At 33.3% G+C, this 22658-nt stretch overlaps 1 protein-coding gene across 1 annotated transcript in view; it reads right to left on the bottom strand.

Moving 5' to 3' along the window:
• LOC126884784 (mediator of RNA polymerase II transcription subunit 23) overlaps positions 1–22658 on the bottom strand; it is a 41258-nt gene that overhangs the window by 13904 nt on the left and 4696 nt on the right. The window contains exons 2-9 of the mRNA XM_050651010.1: positions 17294–17639; positions 16779–17111; positions 16118–16493; positions 13519–13985; positions 11318–11759; positions 4397–4822; positions 3669–3857; positions 1892–2187 (exon numbers count right to left, since the gene is read on the bottom strand). Coding sequence (XP_050506967.1) covers positions 1892–2187; positions 3669–3857; positions 4397–4822; positions 11318–11759; positions 13519–13985; positions 16118–16493; positions 16779–17111; positions 17294–17639 — 2875 coding nt within the window. The remainder of the gene's footprint in view (positions 1–1891; positions 2188–3668; positions 3858–4396; positions 4823–11317; positions 11760–13518; positions 13986–16117; positions 16494–16778; positions 17112–17293; positions 17640–22658) is intronic.

Here is a 22658-nt window from a genome sequence, read left to right as displayed (position 1 = left end):
CTTATTCTCTGTGCAATAGTCTAAGACCTAAGACAGTAATTCGCCATAAAGTAATCGCGGATCCGTTGAAAAGATTTAAAGCTCATACAAGAACTATTTAATCTGCGAGTGGTACCGGCACATGTGTTTAATCAAAACGCGAACAGTGACCAGTGACTATACTTACAGACTTGGTAAGATTTTTATAAACTTATAATATTGTCTGTTTATCATAATTCCCTCTATAAATTTCCACTTAAACCAGAAACCTCATACAGTCCACAAAAACTGAAATTATATTAATAATATCATGTATGTACGTCTTTATTGTATAACTCCATTTTAAATTCAACTGTAGCTTGTTTAACATGTTTTGTTCAATTCTACCAAATACGAATCTTCTTCTTCTTCAAGTGCCATCTCCGTGACGGAGGTCGGCAACCATCATAGCTATTATCATACGACGGCTGATCTGACAAGTTCATTTGATGTACATCCTTACCATTCTCTCAGGTTGCGCAGCCACGATATTCTGTCTCCCTATGCTTCTTTTTCTTTGGATCTTTCCCTGCATAATGAATTGGGACAAGTTGTATCTCTCTCCACGTGTAATATGTCCGAGATATTCCAATTTTCGAATACGAACACTTTAGAAGAAATAGAAAAAAATATATAGCTATTTTACATAATGTTGTCAGACAAATTGGATTGATTAAACGACCACGACGACCTCAGTGCACTTTCATGTGTCAAACAGTGACACGTAGTTCAGTAGGCATGTAGTACATGCCAACGGGCACGCCTGGTTTTCTCAACACGACTCTACCTTATCGGCAGAGTATATCGGTAAATTAAAGCTGTAATTACAAAAAAAGAAATATGTGTGTCTTTGTACTCACTTTATAACGCTCAAAAAATTACGGGATCTGGATTTCAATGCATATTTTTTTATAATTCTCGTATCAAAGTAGCGCGTGAAGTTAGTCGTATTGATGACATATCTTACTTGTCATCGCGTTCGACCGCAATATCATGGTTCAGTGCACAGACCATATATACTTATAGACGTTTCACGACCATGTTAATCTTTCGGATCGAATTAACGCCATCTCTTGATTGGAATGGGAACTAAATTGACAAATTTTAGTTACGTGGGAATTTCCACTTATAAATCTTGCGGGATTTTTGATGAAATTTCGCAGGAAATTAAAACAACAGAAAGACAATTCAATGTTTTATTCAATATTTTACTGAAAACTTCAAATATTCCAATTGGTTTTCAAAATGCTAAACACTACTGCCATGTGTCACGTGAAAGCACTGATGTGTAATATTGAGTTGAATGAAAATTTTTGAAAGAATCTTGTAGGATGATTGTTTAGATAAATATTACCTTATAATCTTTTACAAACTTCCAAAAATATATAGGCCAGAAATGTTGATGACACACTTGTCTATTGGAATAAACTGTTTCAGGATCTATTATATTGTTTTTTTTAAATGTGGAAAAACACAACACGGGATGATCAATTGTAAACTAAAAATTCTACTCATAAAAACGGATGGTTAATACAATTGATTAATATTGTGATTAAATCTAATTAAAAACGTAACACCACTATAATAAAATAATTAAACCACAAACTGTAAAATAAAAAGTAAATAACAAATTAATTTAATTGTCAACTGTCAGTTGTTAAATATGACAAGAAAATTGACTGACAGCGACATCTCTGGATTGGAATGGTAACTAATTTGCTGTCTTGACCTTGACAATTTACGTGAAACGTCTATGAGTATGTATGGTTTGTGGTTCAGTGGGATCTGGACAAAATAACCTAATTTTTAGTTCGATCCAATAAAAAATGTTTCAATACATATATAATAATGCAAAATCGACCTTAAGCCTTACCTTTAGCAACCACATCAAGCAATCCGTTGGCGATAGCTTTAGGTCCAGCAGAAAGTGCCATCAGTTCAACGCAGGTAGTGTACAGGATGTGGGCACCAGCGTTGGGGAATTCGTTGAACCTCCAGTCAGTTGAAGAGTTAGAATTTGAACCGTTGATGACTTCCACCACTCTCTTGATCATCTGGATGTAGTAATCGAGTTCCGGTAGCCATATTTCCTCGGAATTGGTCTTTAAGAATGCCTGATACGGTTCAGATAAAGTTTCCTTCAGACTTCCCAACACAGCCGCAACTAATCTATAAAATAAAATAGTGGATTGATGGATTCGACCGTCACTTGATGGAAGTTTAATTTATCTAACAATAAAACACTGAAAAAGTTTTGCTTTCAATATTTCCACAAAATTTATTATAAATTTGGTGTCATGACATCTGTTTCGGCAGAGTGCCTTTCTTAAGTGATGTATTTTACTGTGTGTCTGCACCTTAAAGTCTTTAACTGGATAGACTGAGGAGTGGGGAGGAGCTGTTTGTCTCAAGTTGGTCATTCAGAATTATATCTGTATTTTTAATTTATTAATTTCCATAATGTTCTTCTGAAGCTATTTCTTTCTGGCATTTTTGTAATTAACTATTTTAATTGGGAAATAAGCCACAATTTTACAAAAAAAAAATGATTGTATTAACGTTTCGACTTCCACATTGGACGTCGTTGTCAAAATATTAATAATAATAATACTTAATACTTTGTAAATAAAGTTCGGTACCTAATTAAAAATAAAATTAATTAACATTTTGTATTTTGTCAACGACGTCCGATGTGGAAGTCGAAACGTTATAAAATTATTTTTTCAAGTTAAATTGTGGCTTATTTTCCAATTAAAATAGTTATTTAATTTCCATGGATTCTAATAAAGTTATCTTAAGAATTTGAAACTGTTCATTAAAGAATGAAATATGATTTAGAAGGTGAAATGCGTACGTACAATCTGTTTTTCTATTGTTGAAAGTTCTTTTCTGTTCTGCTATTCGTTTGTCAAAGGTTTTGTCAAAGTTTTCGGACATTTGTGTCTGTCGGTGTGGGCTTTACCGTAAGGCCAAAAAAGTTGAAGTGCGTACGGAATGACATTAACTCATAATCATTTTTAGTAGGATACAAAAATGTTCTACATTAAATTTGAAATAAAAAAGCCCTATGAATAATCCTTATAAAATGGACGGTTCCAAAGTTACGGAGGTGGTATAGCATAATTGGTCCAAAAAAAGTCCTAACCCAGACATCCAAAGTAAAAGTTTTCCTCCAACACCAAATTATTCTATATGGTCCACATATTGTTCAGTAAAAAGTTACACCATTTTGAGCGTCTGGTTTGGGGGGGGGGGAGGGGAGATGGGGGAGAAGTCGGTAACTTAGTAGTTTTTTTACGTTTTTCATCAATATTTCTAAAACTATGCTTTAGTGTAAACAATGTTCTATACAAAAATGTTCTACATAAAATTTAAAACAAAAAAGGTCCGATACATAATTGTTATAAAATCAACGGTTCCAGAGTTACGGAGGGTGAAAAGTGGAGGTTTTTGATACTTTTTATATTATTTGGGCAATTGTGGACATATGTGGACCATATAGAACAATTTGGTGTAGGAGGATAACTTCACTTTGGATGTCTGGGTTTGGGTCTAGTTATATCATATTATTTGTAGAAATATTGAAAACAAAGGTTTTCAGTGTTTAATTGTTAGATAACGATTTGTGTTAAATTTTGTAATTTACTTACTTTTTCTTAAACGGTGGCCTCTCTCTTAGCTTGGACTCGTAATAATGAAGAGTATTATACAAATAAGTAACTGGCCTGTCGTGAAATTTGTACAAACAGCCTAGGTGTTCCAATAGAATTTCCAGGCTCTTTGTGACTTGAGGTATTTCTAAAAACCTATGTATAACAATGTCAAACACCGGGAGAAACCTAAAAATAATAAAAAAAGTTTTATAAAGCCATAGCCATAATAAAACTATTAGCCCTATACAATGATGAGCGCGCTAATAACCGACAAAATAACGCAATAGATGGAAACATTAAATTGTTAGATAAAAAGAGAAGAAACTTGTAGAGGTGGGAAATTTAGCGGTAGAAACCTATAAATTTAAATTATATTGATTGTTTCGAACGTACTGAAAATACACACTGGAGTTTCTAGATAAGAGACAGCTGAGTTGGCGGGATCATTTACAGCAGATGAAAGATACCATACCAGTGAGAAGACTGTGAGAAGCAAAAATATTAAAAAACAAAAAAGAGGATTGAAAAACAAAAAAGAAGACCGAGGCAGACATGGGATGAAGTAATCGGAAATATATTGGACATAAGTGATATGAACAAACGCAAGGATGTTGATACGATAACGCAAAGAATGGAAGAAATGTGTTAAGAAGTAAATTAAACTGTACAACATTATATGGTAGAAGGGTTTTTGATGTATATAAAACCATAGGTCGGAAACATACCTTAAGCAGACATTTCCAAAATTAGGATGGTAACCTCCACTCTGTTCCTCAGGAGCAAATTTCTCCGGATACTTCCTCTGAAACTCCAAATGCTTCTCGTGCCAATTAGTCTGATTCCAATGGTCCGGAGAATTGTCCTTAACGAAGTCCTGTACCCTCGTTCTAAATTCAGAAGCTTTCAGTAAAACCAACTGTATAATAAAGGAACAGACTTGTGCTTCGCTTCCTTCTTGAGTTCTCAAAGCTAGACATAATACTAAGCGGTCGATGGTGACGATGTTGTATTTCCAAATCATGTCGTTCACAGTATCTACACATTTATTAACATGCTGGCCTCCTGGAGAGTTGCTGAATTCGAATACAAGGCAGTCGCAGAATTTTCGCAGATGTGCTGAGAGTGCCCTGGCTCCTATTCGTTCCAGAATTCTGAAAAGTCACCCAATCTGTTAGTTACCATATTCAACTTTTTGTAGAAAGCTACAGAAATAAAAACGACAGTGATAATTTTTGATAATATTCCGTCGTCAAGCATTACGTCAGATGCCCTTCGTTACTACGCAAAAATGAACATTCAGTGACATTAATGACAATTAATGCTTTACAACTTGTCACAGAGAACACCAAGAAACAGGTTTAGCAAATATTCAGGTGAAAATATTAATAAAATATTAGTTAAAATGATTTAAAAAGACAGCTTTATTCATGAAATAATCTCAGCGAATTACCCTCGATCTCTAAAATTATTATCGACTTGTTGCCCTCGAGCCACTTTTACATAATTTCACTCCCCTTCGGGTCGTGAAATTAAAACTGTCAAAGTGTCACTCGGGAAACAAATCGATAATTTTAGAGCTCTCGTGCAATTACTACTGATTATTTCATTCATAGGAGATTCTGACCAATAGAAAGCTACAGAAATAAAAATTAAACTGATTTTTTTTTGATGATTTTAACTTCCAATCGTATAGTAAGATATTTGATCACGTGTTTAATTCTGTCCAATCAGATTAAAATTATACTGAGAATTATCTAGTGTAGAAAATTACCGATAGAATTTTTTCAAGTAGATTGTTTCTGTTTAATGACAACCAGTTTCCTAATTTTGACAACTGTCACATTTAAAAAAAATATCCATAATATACGTATTAAAAAATAATCTTACGAATATCACACGACAGTAAGAATAAATAAGAAAATAATGCTTCATTTTTACTCAAATTTGTTGTCATTGGGCAATAATCACTCGTGTCTATTGCCAGACAACAAATTTTCGAAAAACTGTCGCATTATTTTCAATTTATTCTCACTCTCTTGTGATATTATACCCGATAATTTTTGATAATATCCCGTCGTCAAGTATATTACGTCAGATGCCCTTCGTTGCTACGAAAAAATACATTCAGTGACATTAACGACAATTAATGTTTTAAAAATTATCAAAGTGATGACTTTCAACCGTCAAATATTTATAACAACTGTGTGTTTAATTGTACTAATTTGTACTTACATAAATAAATTACAATAAAATTTTGGTTTTGAACAGTTTTATTCATAAAATAATCGCAGCAAATTGCACTCGATCTCTAAAATTATTATCGAATTTTTGCCCTCGTGACACTTTGATATAATTTCACTCCCCTTCGGGTCGTGAAATTAAAACTGTCAAAGTGTCACTCGGGAAACAAATCGATCAATTTAGAGCTCTCGTGCAATTACTACTGAGAATTTTGTGATAAGATAATTTTGAACAAAATTATTAGCATGAAAAGTTTCTCATAAACAACGCTTGAAGCGACAGGCGATTTTGAATGTCAGGTACGCGCGTGAAATCAATTTTTTTAATAAAATGTGTATCAACTCGTCGGTAAAAATTCGATTTCTTTTGATCATAGCAACGAATGGATACTCTGATAGAAAGGTACGGCCCTGTAACGTTTTAGCATAGGATTTTGCGTTCCAACTGAGTAGGTGCCATGGAGGTGCATGGAGATGACAACGACTACGACAGCTTAATCGATCTCATTACCGCCCGCACTGCGGCCGCAACATCCCTCGTCAACAAGCCTGCTTATAAACGTGACCATCTGTTTCATGATCATAGTTTCACTTTGATCATAGTGTCCTATCACAGCATAGAAAATACAACAGCAGTGACACACTAGAAGGCGGGAAAAGTTCGCGCACTGTTACTGCGCAGATCGTCGGCCATTTTTCGCGTAGTACCAGACAGTGTAGAAAATCGACAGTGTGGCCGATTTGTACATAATTATCAGATTTACTTAACTTTTATGACATTCTGATAATAAATATTTTTTAACATAATTTTATACGTATGCCTGTGGAATTATGTCAATAATTGGGACATAACACAAAATATTGACGATGAATGGCGATTGTATTGTTAATCTTTTGCAGAAATTCCAGAAAATATTCAAAAAGAATCTCTTGCGGGTAATAAAGTTAGTGCAATAACTGATACTGCAGCAATAGGACTTTTCATTCAGTCATTTGTTTCGAGCTTCTGTCATGTGTCACATAATAATAATATATCTACGTCGTACGTTATTGGTAATAGGGAGTTTTTGTGCACACAAATACGTAAACGTAACGCATCTTTTTGACATATACGCTTGCGCATTAATGGTTGAACTCCCGTATCGCGATACGTATTACCTAAGGTTACGGGCTGGTACGTTAGGTTCATACGCATCCCTATCGAGCCGAAAGTCACCGAATGCACACGAGAATCTTGCCCGATTACCTACCAAATGAACATTTCATCAGCGTACTATCCGTTTATAAACATTTTAAGGTTATATTGGTTATTGGTTTAGTCTATTTGAGTAAAATTATTCTGTTTGTAATTGGAAATTGGAACTTCATAATAGATTTAAAATTTTATTGTTTTTAAGTTGTCTATTAATAAAGCAAAACAAACAAATCTTGTATTAATTTAAGAAATACAGTGATCACCACAATTAATAACTAGATAAACAAATTACCTAGTTTCAGTAAAATTTTCAAATAAATATTACCACACTATTTACATTATACCTACTGGAATTCTGATGTAGGTATACAATAATTTACAACTAAAAAGTAGGTATAAACAAAAATAAAAAAATTTTAACCTAAGGAAAAATAATATTTTTATATTTAAATAGAAGCAATTAAAACCATACAATTTCATTATTCATTTATCTTTTTTTACATTTGTATATTAATTGTATATTGTGTGAACATTGTTTTATTTTTTTGAATGTCAACGAAATTTAAAAGTGACTTTACGATTTGCTTTACGTTACGTTAAGGCAGTTACAAAAACTACCTATTTTAACATTCATCCTCTACGACACGTTAGTTGCTTTACGTATACGGAGATGCGTACGTTACGTAGCAACAAAAACTCCCTAATACCAATGATACAAACCAAAGACGTATGACGTAGATATATTAATATTATGTAACACATGACAGAAGCTCGAAACAAATGACAATCGATGAAAAGCCCTATGCAGAAATAAAAAAATCACGTTTTCTTAGATATCGTTGTCTGTCGACGTTTAAATGCGATCTGTGAGCAAATATTAAATTAGTGTTAGCAAAAGTGAAGGAGTAAAACAATGTTGCTCCTTTCAAACAGACAAAAAATGTTAAATTATTTTAATCACATAAAGTCTTCATTTTCACAAGATAAGGATGAGGAAATTTTATTTGAAAGCGTTCCAGATGTAGTTTTATTATAGTATAATATTACATATAATTTTGTTACAAGTATTTTTGAATTAACAAGTTGAATAAAATAACTTTTTTCTTAATGTATTTTTATTACCCTTAGAAACTACCAAGATCAAAAATTTTAACATAATTTTTGGCAAAATCTGATCATTTTAGCAGTGGCTTAATATAATTTCATATAGTGACATCGGCAACACTGATGAACGAACACATCACATCACCACTGAGATGTACTACGCGAAAAATGGCGACTCTGTACTTTTCAACTTCAAAGGCGGCATCGGGGAGTGTCCTTGCTGGTCTAGTTTATTATGCTGTGGTCCTATCGACAAAAACCACAATGCGTTTTGAAGGTGAAGAGTGTAGTTTTCATATGTAATTTTTGCATTTTGTCGCAAATTCGGTCAATTTCTATAAAGCTATTAAATAAATAAACGTTGTGCGATATGTTCCTTTCTTTTACGATTCTCATGAGATCAATAAAATGTATCACTTGTATTGACCAATCGCTGTGGAATTTTCATTGTTAGAGCCTAATCTTTAAAACATATAACATGAAATTTCGATACTGAGTTATCTAAATATACGATTATACAGAGTGGGCCAAACAAAAGAGTCCACTTCGAAATTTGGCAGTATTTATTAGATTTTAAGGAAATAAAAAAACAGGTCAATTTTTGATCTAAGGGAGACACATTTTTACGGTACATACATCTGTCATTTGTCAACCCCTTCCCTTCCACTTCCCCCACCCCTTATTTTTAAATAGGGAATAGGGGTCGTGTGCTAGCTCATTTAAAATGTTATTCAATTCTCTATTCAGTAATATCAACATTAAGATAATTTTTTATATATGGTGCCAAGAAAAAAATATTTTAATTAAATTAATTAACACAAAAAGAAGAATGTATGTAATTTATTTAATTCAAAATACATTCTGCTGCTGTAACAAAACAGAAAAAATGTTTTTTGATAAATAGACATTGCTTTTCGCTTAATTTCAATGTTCAAGCTGCCACCCATTTGTCTCTTGGTAGGTTGAATATTGAATTTAAGCAACAAACAATGATTATTTATCAAATAAACATTTTTGTCTGTTTTCTGCCAGCAGTAGAATGTATTGAGTTAAATAAATTACATACATTCTTCTTCTTTGTCAATTAATTTAATTCAAAATAATTTTTCTTGGACATACTGTATAAATAATTATGTCAATGTTTGTATTACTAAATAGAGAATTGAATAACCTTTTAAATAAGCTAGCACACGACCCCTATTCCCTATTTAAAAATAAGGGATGGGGGAAGTGGAAGGGAGGGGGTTGACAAATGACAGATATGTGTACCATAAAAATGTGTCCCCTTAGATCAAAAATTGACCTGTTTTATTATTTCCTTAAAATCTGATAAATACGGCCAAATATCGAGGTGAAATCTTTTCTGTGGCCCACTCTGTATATGAAATATGCCTACAAAATGCTGAATTTAAACTTTCACATTACAAACGATCTCACGTCACGGGAAATGCTTCTCTACGAAGGCTGCATTGGGTGAAATTTGTAGCTGAAGTTTAGTAATTTCGAAAAACGTACTAGTGCAACAAAATGAAGCAGTTTTAGATGGTTTGTATTGTGAAAGTTGAAATTCAGTGTTTTTAGGCATATTTCAATTTTCGGTAATCATAATTTCGTTGCTTCTAAGAGAACGGTCCATTCTACACAAAAAGTGCTAATAAACATTTTTGTTCAAAATTATCTCAGATACAATTATCTCATTTTTAAACCAGGAAGAGTAATTCAAATATACCGCGCCGTAATGCTTCCTCAGGTAAGATTACTCCACTGTTATGAAATTTTGACACTAATGGAATTTATGAGATTTTGACACTATTGGCATTTCATAGGTTAATTAAATTATATGGTGCTTCTCAGAGGCTTTTTTCAGTGTGACACAAGTGACAGAAAAAAAGGTACGTTCGTGATACATACACATTTATAACATTTATTCCAGTTGTTGATAGATGGCGCTATAATTGGAAGAAAAAAAGATTTAGGTACCTATTTACCCATTATTTACTTATTACACATCTATACGACTATAATTTAAAGTTCTTCTCAGTCTTTCAGTGTGTCATTAATGACGTAATATATGATTTTAAGAATGTAGAGAATCATAGCATGACATTTTAGTTAAATTCTCACAGTTGTCAGAATCGTACCTAATCGTAATTTGGTATAAAAACAAATCAATTGTGTTTATTTCATTTATAAAAAGGTATGTTCTTTGATTTGTATAGTTTTATAAATTGTACAGATTATAGTCACATAGATAATACATAAATAATTTTTTGTTCGATTATAGCGCCATCTATCAACAACTAGAATAAATGTTATAAATGATGTTAATCACGGACGTACCTTTTTTCTGTCACTTCCAACTTAATGCGTTAGAAAGAAATCGAAAAACTGTGACGCACTGAAAGATGCCTCTGAGAAGGAGTATATCAGCGATTTTTTGTGTTTTCTGAGTTATTCCTTTAATTTTTAATCTACTTTTATATAAAAAAAGTTGTTTTAAGAACTCTTTAGCGATGTATTAGTACAATATAATATTGTATGATCAACCAAAAAAGAAGATGTATTTGGTGATTTTTCTAGTGACTTTCTTGGGTGTGAATCTGTCTTTTTAGTTTACTCCTCCTGCTTATACTCAAGAGTTCTGAAATGACCAATTTACAATAAGTAGATAACAGTATATTATTAAAATCACTTTATCAATTATTTTTCTCTTTTCTCGATTATTAGGTTTTATTGCATAGTATATAAATTTTTGCAATCACTGAATACATTTGCAATTAATTTAATTAATGAATAATTTAAGCAATTAGCAAGTAACAATTGTCCAAGAATATTCAAAAAGTAACCGAAATAACCATATCTATTTTGCAGATAAAATTGATACTCTATGGCTTTATGCTGTTGCCTAGACTGTTCATGTTTACGTATCTATAAATTATAATAATAAAATAAAGCATATCCTATTGAATTATAGTGAGTGGGAAATCAGCAGTGTTGCCATTTTAAGTCCGTATATCTAATCAAAAAATAACCGTAGTGTATAAAAGAAAAATAATACTTGTGAAATATGAAATATGAAATGAAACTATATAAAAATGTAGACTTACTTGTAAGCGATGGGGCTGATATGATTGGTATCGAGCAACATCCTCCACAAAAGACACAGGAACAACGGAGGAGCCCCCGGCACTCCGAAATGCGCCATTATGTCATTCTCGTTGTTCATAGAAGCCCATTTCCTGTTCTCTTCCTCCACAGCTTTCTTCAACTGTTGTTTGTTCTCTTTAGGAACGACGTGTTGGGTGAAAAATTCGGCCATGGCCCTAGGGAAACATTCCAAGGTCTGTGGGGCCCACGCGTGTGGGGTGCTTTGGGCGATCGTGGCTAGCAATTCGTGGCACCAAGTACCGTCTGTGCCGGTGACGTGGGTTGCTCTTGCTAGAGTTAAGATCAGGGCTCTGTTTAGCTCCTCGGATTCTGCGGATACTATGCCTTTGGGTTCTGTCAGAAATCGGGATAGTTCTGGCTGTACGTCTTTACTACCTAAACCTGGTGAAACAATGAATATAATTGATCAGCCGAGTATTTTCTTGGGAAATAAATGTAAAAGGGAAGAAAGGGAGAACCTGAACCTGGAACAGGAGACCATTGCAAGCTGCAATTAATATGTATGTCCGGGAATAAAACAAACGAAATCATACAGGACGAAAAGAAGAAAATATTAAGGAAAGGATAGTTAAGTGAATACAGGTGATAGGAGCCCTGAATTCGGTACTGTAGCCAAAAAATATAACCAATAAAGTAAAAAAATAGTATGTCAAAGTGTGTAAAATGTATTTGTTTCCTGAGCTAAACGCTTTCGACAAAATTGTCGTCATCGTAGCTAATAGGCAATAGAAGGAAACAGTACCACTACTTGAGGTTATGTGCAATAGTGATGTTGATTATAGTTACTTTCGAGTATTCGTTACAAATCGATACTTTTGTATAAAGTAATCATTTACAGTATTCGTTACTTTGATTACTATGATTACTTTTGTATTTGAGTACGGGTAATCATATCGAAAATCGTTTTTCTCAGTAGGTAGGTATTTTGTATAAAGTAATCATTTACAGTATTCGTTACTTTGATTACTATGATTACTTTTGTATTTGAGTACCGGTAATCATATCGAGAATCGTATTTCTCAGTAGTTAGGTCTGTATACGTATTCCGATATAACAACGACCTTCACCAATCTGTTTAAGAAATAAAAATGATTTGATTACTATGATTACTTTTGTATTTGAGTACCAGTAATCATATAGAGAACCTTATTTCTGAGTAGGTAGCTAGTTTGTTAGCTAGTTATTCCGATATAATAACGACCTTCACGAAGTACGAAGTAATCAGAGTAATCAAAGTAGATACAATAGTCGTTACTCGCTCTGATACGATTGGTACGAAGTAATCAGAGTAATCAAAGTAATCAAAGTAGATACAATAGTCGTTACTCGCTCTGATACAATTGATAGGAAGTAACGAAGTAATCAGAGTAATCAAAGTAGATACAATAGTCGTTACTCGCTCTAATACGATTGGTATGATGTAACGAAGTAATCAGAGTAATCAAAGTAACGATTTGCATCTCTGTATAGTAATCGTTACTTTCGGTATTCGTAAGTAACGAGTACTTTGTAACGAATAGTTACTTTTTCAACATCACTAATGTGCAGGAGCATCTTCATAGTATGCACATAACCTTAAGTAGTGGTATTTTTACCTTTTATTTACCATTAGCTCCGATGATGACAATTTTGTTGAAGGCGCTTAGCCAAAGAAATAAATACATTGTAAAGTGTGTACAAAATTTATCAGTCTTTCAATAAAAAAAATATAAGAGCAGAAAATAAAAAACGAATTTACAACGCAATATTAAAACCAGTACTAACCTATGGAGCTGAAGTCTGGCAATTAACCAAAAAGTACTAGCCACTGAGAAGAATTTTTGGAGGAGGTCAGCAAGAAGAGTTAGACTACAATACATAAGAAACGACGACGGAAAGACAACAGCTAGTACGGTAGAGACACGTAAGACGAGTAGAGGAAAGAAGAATCTCAAAAAAACTGTTAGAATGGACCCTCACAGAAAAACGAAAACGAGACAAATCAGCAAGCACATGGATAAATATGATGAACCAAGATGATGTCGGAAAGAAATTTAAGAGAAAAAGACTGCCAAAATAGAAGGGAGAGGCGATAGCAAATACTGAAGACAGTTTTATAGAATAGACAGAATACAGTTAGACAACGTTTTTATAAACTCACCTGTTATTAGCCTCAAAGCTGTAGATTCTACGCACAAATGAAGTTGAGTTTGATTAGCCTGCGGTACTGCAGCCAAAGAATGCAGATGACTCAACAACTGTACTCTATAGTGGGGATGTATATGGTGCATCCTGTAGCTGAACATCTCCAGTAGAGTATACAAAGTTCCCCAAGCATGAAACTTATACACCTGCGGTAATAGCTGGTTCAGAAACCCTTTGATTCCCAGAGATTCAATTTCTGTGTAGACTAGAAGCCTACTGTAGGTTTCTACTAGAGCTGGGGAAAGCGGCATTCCAGATTTGGCCTGGGATGACTTGATGACGTGTGTTACTATGCTGTGGATTAGGCTCATTTTCGAATGAACAGTGAGCGAGTCTAAAACTGTCATGCTGAGGGGAGCTGTTGGTGGAGAAGACGATTTAGCGCTTCCTTGGATTGTTTCAACAAGGGCAGCCATTGGTTTACTGGAAATGAAAAATTACTACATACATCTAACTTTTGGTCTGTATTTAAGAAAATTTGTAAGGGTAAATTAAATAATACAAAAGACATAACAAAACTACATACTTCATCAAGAATAGATGATAGTTTTTTGTTTTTTTGGAATATACCGATCTAAACTGAAAATCAAACAATTAAGAATGCACGACATAGATTTAATGACATCATAACCCACCATAACAATCTTGACGACAAACAAATTCAACACATTTTTCCTCGTATATCTATTAGTTTTTTTGCTACCGATAGGTTTAGCAAGAAAGCGTTGTTGCCGAATAAAAAAATATGTATATTTACCAAAATATCTACCGGCTACACTGTTTTTCTTTGTCTTTAAGAGTGTGAAATAAAAGGTCTGTTCCAACTAACAGTCAAACTAGTCAGAAATCGTCAGCAAACAGTTGGTCAGTGCGAGAACATAATACAGTCATCAGTGCTATCCCCTCTACTCGCGCTGATCGACTATTCGCTGATAGTTTCTGACTGGTTTGACCGCTGCGCTGGTTGGAACAAACCTTAATAATTATCTGTAATATAAATGTCAAAGTCATGATGTAATATAGAGGGTTATGTAAGATTTTTGTTTGTTTATTTTTTTTCTTGTTCTTTATGGCCTTTGGGGCTGCGTCCATTTAGCCAGCAACATTTCTTAAAATTAATGCCAAACTAAACCTACCATACAACAAAACCACAGAATAAATAACCATACAGAAGCAAACTCCTGCCGAAAACGGTAACATAATTTTCATGCTCATGTGTCAACGTAACTGGTGCAACCTCACTTTTGCGACTGACGTGACAGTTGTTTATAGTTAAATTTTATATTTATATATGTTTTATTTTATATTTTATTTATATTGTATAGTTAAATTTTATATTTGATATTTAATTAATAACAACTTGTCAAAAATATTACCTAATTTGGAATGGTCTATTCCTTAGAACATCAAGTTCTATTCTGTAACTGGTGCACAAGGTCAAATATTTCGGTCCCAACAAAAGTAATGGAAACGACAGTCAGATTCGCTTCTGTGTGGTTATATATTCTGTGACAAAACTATTACGAACCTAATCTACCAATCAAGGATAGGGAAGGGAAAGGGTTAAAAAATAAGCTGTAGTTAAAATAAAGTAAATAAATAAAATATAATTTGAAAACAATAGGCCATTTCAAGACTTTGACGTTTATGTCACCTCCCAATAAGTGTATTTGCAGAGACAATCAGAGTGGAGCATGCCATAACTAAACGTGTTTTTTAAATTTTTTACCCCTTTAATAGTTTTTGAGTTGTATTTTGCGAACATTTTGTTACTGATTTTGTTTAAAGCAGTGAATAAATAAAGATGAGTGAATATTTTCGAAAGTTGTTGGCAGACAATACAGATGTTGCTTGTAGGTGCAGTAGTTAGTTATTTAGCATTTTTATAGTAAATTTCATAGCTTTATTGTTATATTTGACCATTGTTTATGTCTCTCAGATCATAACTTATTTAGTTCAGTTGGTTTTATGCTTAAAATAAAGCACTGAAAGTAACCGATAAAATTGAACTTTATCAGGATTACTTTACATTCCACACTTCAAAACACAACAGAAATGAATCATATCATCGATTATTCCAGTAAAAATGTTAAATTAATCCTCGTACAAAACCAAATTACAAATAAATGCCACTAAAATGATCTAAAACACATTAAGAACTGATAGAATAACATTTATGTTTCCCTCCTAGCCGCCATATTGACATAATCTTGACAGCATGTTGGAATGGTCTATTGTTTGACATTATATTTAACCTCCAATATTATGACAGAAGTCAGTTACCATTTACAATCTCTCCAAATATAATAATGACGTCATATAAACTTGTCACTAATTGGACCCAATGAAATGCTCGCTCTAATAAGAATGACATGTCAGGCATGTCAAAAAATCTGATTATTTTCTATATATTTTTTCAAATTTAGAATACGGCAACAAGGGGAAAATTACGTGGATTCCTTATTGTTTGACTTTTCCTTTACCTACCTCCTGATACTACAAATTTTATTTTACTAAAAATTACTAAAAATTGCAGTAAATAATTCTGTACTCACCTAAAGTAATCCTGATTGGTTGAGTAGGCATTGCATAACAAAGCAATCCTGTAGTCATTTCCCATTGCAAGAGCAGCATTATTAGGAGGAACCAAATGCTGCAAAAAATCATGGTGAGCTCTCAACTTCGCAGGCACTGGCCAAGTGATATTGGCCTGTTCAGTTTGAGCTTTTTTAGTCAGATGAATCCAGATACAGGTCATGGCCATCTGTCGGGTGCACTGTGGTTGGTTGTAGTCTGGAACTGTTAGAGGTTGGTCTTCTTCGGGATAGAGCAATTCATATAGTCTTAAAACTGGTAGGAAGTTGGACAATGGGTTGCGTTGTATGGAACCAGAAATGAACTGTAGCAGAACCCACATCAGCTGATCTCTGCCTGAAATTGTGCAATAATGTAAAAAAATACCAATTTAGCAGAAAGAGGAGCTGATCGTCTAGCAAAATCAGATCACAAGAGCTTATAAATAATGCTCGGATTTCCTTAAAATGATAAGTAAATCAAAACACTAAATATTCAAAATTACATCAAACATTTGTGGATTCAACAAAAATTCAAATCAACAACGTTCATATGATAAATTTTGACAAAATGGCTTTAATATCTCTCATTTTACTTTTTTTATTTGAAATTATTACTGTTTTTGAATGTTGTATTTCTTACCTCTTCTCAAATCCCTCCCTTGCAATCTAGAATGCAGGGACATCACCAAACTAGGAAAACTAGCAAATTGAAATAGCACAAAGTAAATAAGCTGTGAGGATAAATGAAGCCAAAGATCTTGGGTTGCTTGTTCATCACCTTCAACCTCTGTTTTTTCTAGTGCCAATACCACTAGCTCAATCAATTGCTCTTCGATGGCTTGGCAATGCTGTTTGTGTTGTTTGTTTAAACCCAACATGCCACAAACCATGTCACGGCTATAGGGCTGTTCCAAAACGTACCTCAGCAAGCCAGTTTGCTTTTCTAGTAGTTCTGGGGAGTACGGTAAAGTTCCTGAAAAAATATTTACACAATTACACAACGAATTTATGTTGTTTAGTTCCTTTGTAATATTTCATTTATCATACAATTTTGATTTTGGAGTTTTAAATATTATGAATAATATGGTTATGTAAACTTAAATAAAATTTTAAACTATGAAAAAAGTGTTCCAATATTTTTGCTCCATTACTTACCTTTTACAGCAAATCTTAGGGTTTGTGGATCCAATTTCCAAGGATTCACCAGATGCTCAGGACACCCGCTATGTTCAACAACTGGCCGCATTTCAGTCTGTCCAATAATAGATACCATTTGGGCACAAGCTCTAAAACTTTCTACATAGTCTGAAAACAGGGCAGACAGTCTCCAATGGGGGCAGTCTGGGAAAGCCTTCTGTAGCTCATTTACTAGCAAATATCCCGGCAGTAGACAGGCATCTCTGTCCATTATTTTTTGTGCTACTTCCATCAGGGCTTGGGTTTGTGGTTGCAGGCCTGAGTTTAAGGACCATGGGAGGGTTTTTGCTTTTTCACAACATCCCTGAAAAAATATTTTTGCTAATAAACAAGATAGTGGGTGAATTCAAAGAACCCCAAATCAGATGAAAGAAGAAAGGATAGAACAGTAGACAAGCAATATATCGCACCCTCAGTGCAAGACTCTTATAAGTCAAAATAAGTAAGTTTCGAGATAAAGACAATTTTGATTATTTTCGTGCTATTATCACTGTGCTAATGCTGGTGTGATAGTTGTGATATTTAGCCGGTTGAGCATTTGAAAGTTACTAAAGTTTTACATGGGATAGATATGCATGTTTACAAGCGAATGCCATTATTACTTCATTTTCATAAAATTTTTTACTTACAACAGTTTTGCACTGAGGGTGCGATATAATTGAACCAACAAAATCAAGCAAAATCAACAGCAAACTATGCAAACAGTGGAAGAATTCTGCTACTTAGGGTCACTGGTAAACTGCGAAAACAGCACATCCAAAGAAATAAGAAAAAGAATATGCATGGCTGACCACTGTTATTTTGGCTAAGGCCCTCAACTAAGAGCGATATGTAGGTACCTATATCAAGAGCAACAAAGTAAAAACTTTATAAAAAATAATACAGCCAGTGTTCATGTATGGATCAGAAACATGGGCAATGATAACTTGAAATGAAAAGTTACTACGAATTTTTTAAAGAAAATGATTGAAGACCATATCATCCCTACCATTTCCAACTATCGAATGTAAAAAATCAGGTTTTTCAAATTTGATACCTTGTCCTCGCATTATACGTGATACATCTTGTGGCAAATTCTCGTTATTGTAGGTTGATTAGGAGCACAGGAAATATGCTGTTAAACTATCGAATATGAACATTTTTCCATAAGGTTGACTGCAAACTGACAAAAATGGTTGTATTAAATACTTTTGTTTTGTATAAATATAACTAAAGGTATATTTGTACAATGCTAAATGTCGAATGTGTCACATTCGTTAGTTTGTGTTGTAATTTATTCAACAGTTATTCAATTATAATCTCCAAACTGTCGAAAATGCTAAACTGCTGAGAAGAACAAAATGCATGTGTTTACAATTTGTGTGAATTTTGTTTCATTATCGCTTCCAAGAAATTCTTGTGAGGCAGTTTATGATTTCATTTTCACGGATTTTCATTATTTGATTATACAGTTATTCGCTATTATATATTCGCTACTTTGAAACATAGGACCGAAACAAATATTTGATTAATACAAAAAGCAAAGTACCGAATGTGATTTTTTTGGAAAGAGAAAAATGATAAGCAGTTCAAATTTGTTATCAATCTAACAAGGATTAAACACTACATACAAAAAATATAAAAATGTTCCCATTTGTCAATGGACTGATTTAGGAGTTTCTAAAAAAGAGTTATTTTGCTCTCCTGAAAAGTACCACTTTTCACATTCGATTGTTGGAAATGGCAGGGACGATATATGGTGGAATTAAAGAACAGCGTCTGTAGAGAAGGCGATATAATTTCAAACTCTATAGAATTGTTGGTGAAGCAGATATCTCGAAAACCATCAAAACAGATAAGCCTAAGATAGGTGGACCATGTTATGCAGATGCAGATGGATTAAAGTGATCTTGCTAAGATAACTGTACTAAATAGGCCAGTCAGAAGAAGAAGGGAGCAACCTAGCTCAGATAATGATATGATGGACGGTATTGTTCGTCTGCTATAATTTTTCTCATGCATCACGATTCATTTTCAAACAAATTAAGGTCATCGGTACATAATTCGCAAATATTTTATGGGTATCCCTACTTTTTCTGTCTTTACACAGCAAATTACGTGTAGTAAAATTCACACTGGTTAAGATATGTAAACATTACTAGAATGTCATTCTACTTGAAAATGTCATAATTAATTTAAAGAGACGGCTTTTGAATGTTCTTGGATAACTGTTATTTTTATAATTTCAAATTATTAATTCAGTTAATAAATGTGATAATTTTTTCACTAACTATGATAGATAGAATTTATTCGTCTAGAAAGGACATCGCACACATCTTATGAAAAATATAATGTCACTCAAATTCAATAAAATTTATACGATTAGATTCGTTTTAATATAACGATCAATTCTTATCATTGCGCCAACTCTTAATTATGATTAATTACGGCGCAAATTGCAATTAAAGTTTATTGAAATCACATTTTTGGAGTCCATAAAATGTTAGTTTACAATCATTATTGCTCTGAGTGCTATTCATAACAGGTTAAATCCCGCTGGGCCTAAGCGGATTAGTGAAACTAATCCGCTGATTTATGGAGTACCGAAAATCTGGGTATTTTAATATATTTTTTCTCTCTCTAACTTATGTACCTACCCATTTGATTTCAGATTTATTTATATCAATTTCTGCTCTTATTTTTGAAAATAGAGAGTTGGTGCAATGATAAGATTTGATCGTTAATTTAAAACGAGTCTATTGGTATAAATTTTATTGAATTTGAGTGACATTATATTTTCCATAAGATGTGTGCGATGTCCTTTATACAATGTATACACATTACATAAATTTATCTGACTAGTCAAAGAAGTATTATATGTTATAGAAAGGTAAACACATTAAAAATTTAGTACATTAAAAGGACATCGCACACATCTTATGGAAAATATAATGTCACTCAAATTCAATAAAATTTATACGAATAGATTCGTTTTAAATTAACGGTCAAATCTTATCATTGCGCCAACTCCATATTTTCAATAATAAGAGCAGAAATTGATATAAATAAATCTGAAATCAAATGGATACCTACATAAGTTAGAGAGAGAAAAAATATTTTATAATACCCAAATTGTCGGTACTCCATAAATCAGCGGATTAGTTTCACTAATCCGCTTAGGCCCAGCGGGGTTTAAGCTCTTTTGAATAGCACCCAGAGCAATAGTGATTGTAACTGATAGTTTTACTGACTCCAAAAATGTGATTTCGATAAACTTTAATTGCAATTTGCGCCGTAATTAATCATAATTAAGAGTTGGCGCAATGATAAGATTTGACCGTTAATTTAAAACGAATCTATTCGTATAAATTTTATTGAATTTGAGTGACATTATATTTTCCATACTATGTATATTTCCCCATCTCTAATTGAATTGGTAAGACGTGTTTATGAGTGCTCGTAACTTTTATCAAGTTTTGTGATTATTACGGCTATAATTAAAAAGCTTTTAAAGCGCCAAAGAAACCATAAAGTGACAAAGTGAAATTGTGCAGAAAGTGAGCCAAGAAAACAAGCAGAATAATTTGTAAGTACAATTTCTTATATTTACATTTATTGAATAGAACAAAAATATCGCTTGCAAATTAAAGAACTATAAAAACCAGAAACTAATTAGTTCTGATAAGGTGACTTGATTTTGAGCCATCGAGGCGGGCTCGCCACTTTTTCGCAAACCAAACTGTTACAAAATAACGATTGGACTATTAAGTAACGGGAGTGAATATAAGTAAGTGAAAATAATCTGTATGTGTACAATTTCTTATATTTATTGGGAAAGAACAAAAATATCATATGCAAATTAACGAACTATAAATAACAGTAACTATTTAGGTTTGATAAGGTGAAGAGCCTCCGCGCTTTTGAGGCGGGCTCGGCACTTTTTCGCAAACCGAACAGTGACAAAACACCGATTGGACTATTAAGTAACGGGAGTGAGTAATACATGCACGCTGCGCCACAAAAAATGGCTTCGAATTTGTTAACACCGGTAAAAATAATGGATAGATACAAAGTGGATTCGGACGACGACACATCAGAAGACCATAGAAAGAGGAACAGAGAAGAAGAGGAAGAATTGTTCCAAAAAAGTAAAAAAGTGTCTAGATCGCTTAACAAAACCCGTAACGAAGATAATAAGCTCGATCAAATTATTAAAATGATGCATGACTTAACCACAGAAACAAAAAATTTAACAACGGAAGTAAAAGAGATAAAGAATGAACAGAGAAAGTACTGGGAGGAACTAAACGACCTGAAAACAGAATTGGAGAAAGTTAAACAAGAAAACCAAACTAAACACAAGGAGAAGGAAGAAATGAAAAAAGAACTAAACGATATGAAAATACGTGTACAAAGACTAGAAAAGGAAAGGAAAGTAAATAATGTTGTAATACAAGGCTTGCCAATAGATACAATCGATAGAAATGCACTGAAACAAACTGTAGGAAACTTCATGGAAAAAGAAATGAATATCAATGTTCAAATCGAAGAAGTTATCAAACTGGGAGAAAAAACATGTTTGGTCAAACTACAGAACAAGTTTGAAAAAGAAAAGATCATGCAAAATAAAGCTAAACTAAAACACATAAAAGGCAATAAAGTATATATAAATAATGACATAACAAAAGAAGAACTACAAACACAGAAAAAAATAAGACAAGTCGCAAATGAAGAAATTAATAAGGGTAAAAGTGTTACAATAAAATATAATAAATTAATAATAGATGGAAAAACACACAAATGGAATCAATACAGCAACCAGCTAGAAGAAGACCAGGGAAATCCAAAAAACTAACAGAAGATGAAAATACACAAACAAAAGCACAAATCACGACAGACAAGGCACAGAAAAAGGAATTGAGCAAGGACGAAAATAGAAATAGAGCAAAAACGAAAGATAAACATGAAATAGACATAAGAGAGAACATATTTATAGGTGCATGGAATGTAAGAACCCTACACGAAACCGGCAAATTGGAGCAGGTAAGCCAAGAGATTGATAAGTACAAATTAGACATTGTCGGACTAAGCGAAACAAGATGGAATGGTAGTGGATCAACCCGAGTAGGTGACCAACAGCTAATGATATATTCTGGGAATACGGATGTAAATGACAAACACGAAAAGGGAGTGGCAATACTGCTAGCCCAAAAGGGGAGAAAGGCTCTAGTAGAGTGGGAACCAGTGTCAGAAAGGATTATTTGGGCGAGACTGAAGGCAAGATATTATAACATAATAGTAATAAATGTATATGCTCCCACAAATAAAAACGACGAAAATGAGA

This window comes from Diabrotica virgifera, chromosome 5 (genome assembly GCF_917563875.1).
Source record: "Diabrotica virgifera virgifera chromosome 5, PGI_DIABVI_V3a".
NCBI classification, from domain to species: domain Eukaryota; kingdom Metazoa; phylum Arthropoda; class Insecta; order Coleoptera; family Chrysomelidae; genus Diabrotica; species Diabrotica virgifera.
Note: the sequence above shows the minus strand (reverse complement) of the source record. Positions and strands in the feature narration are given on the sequence as shown.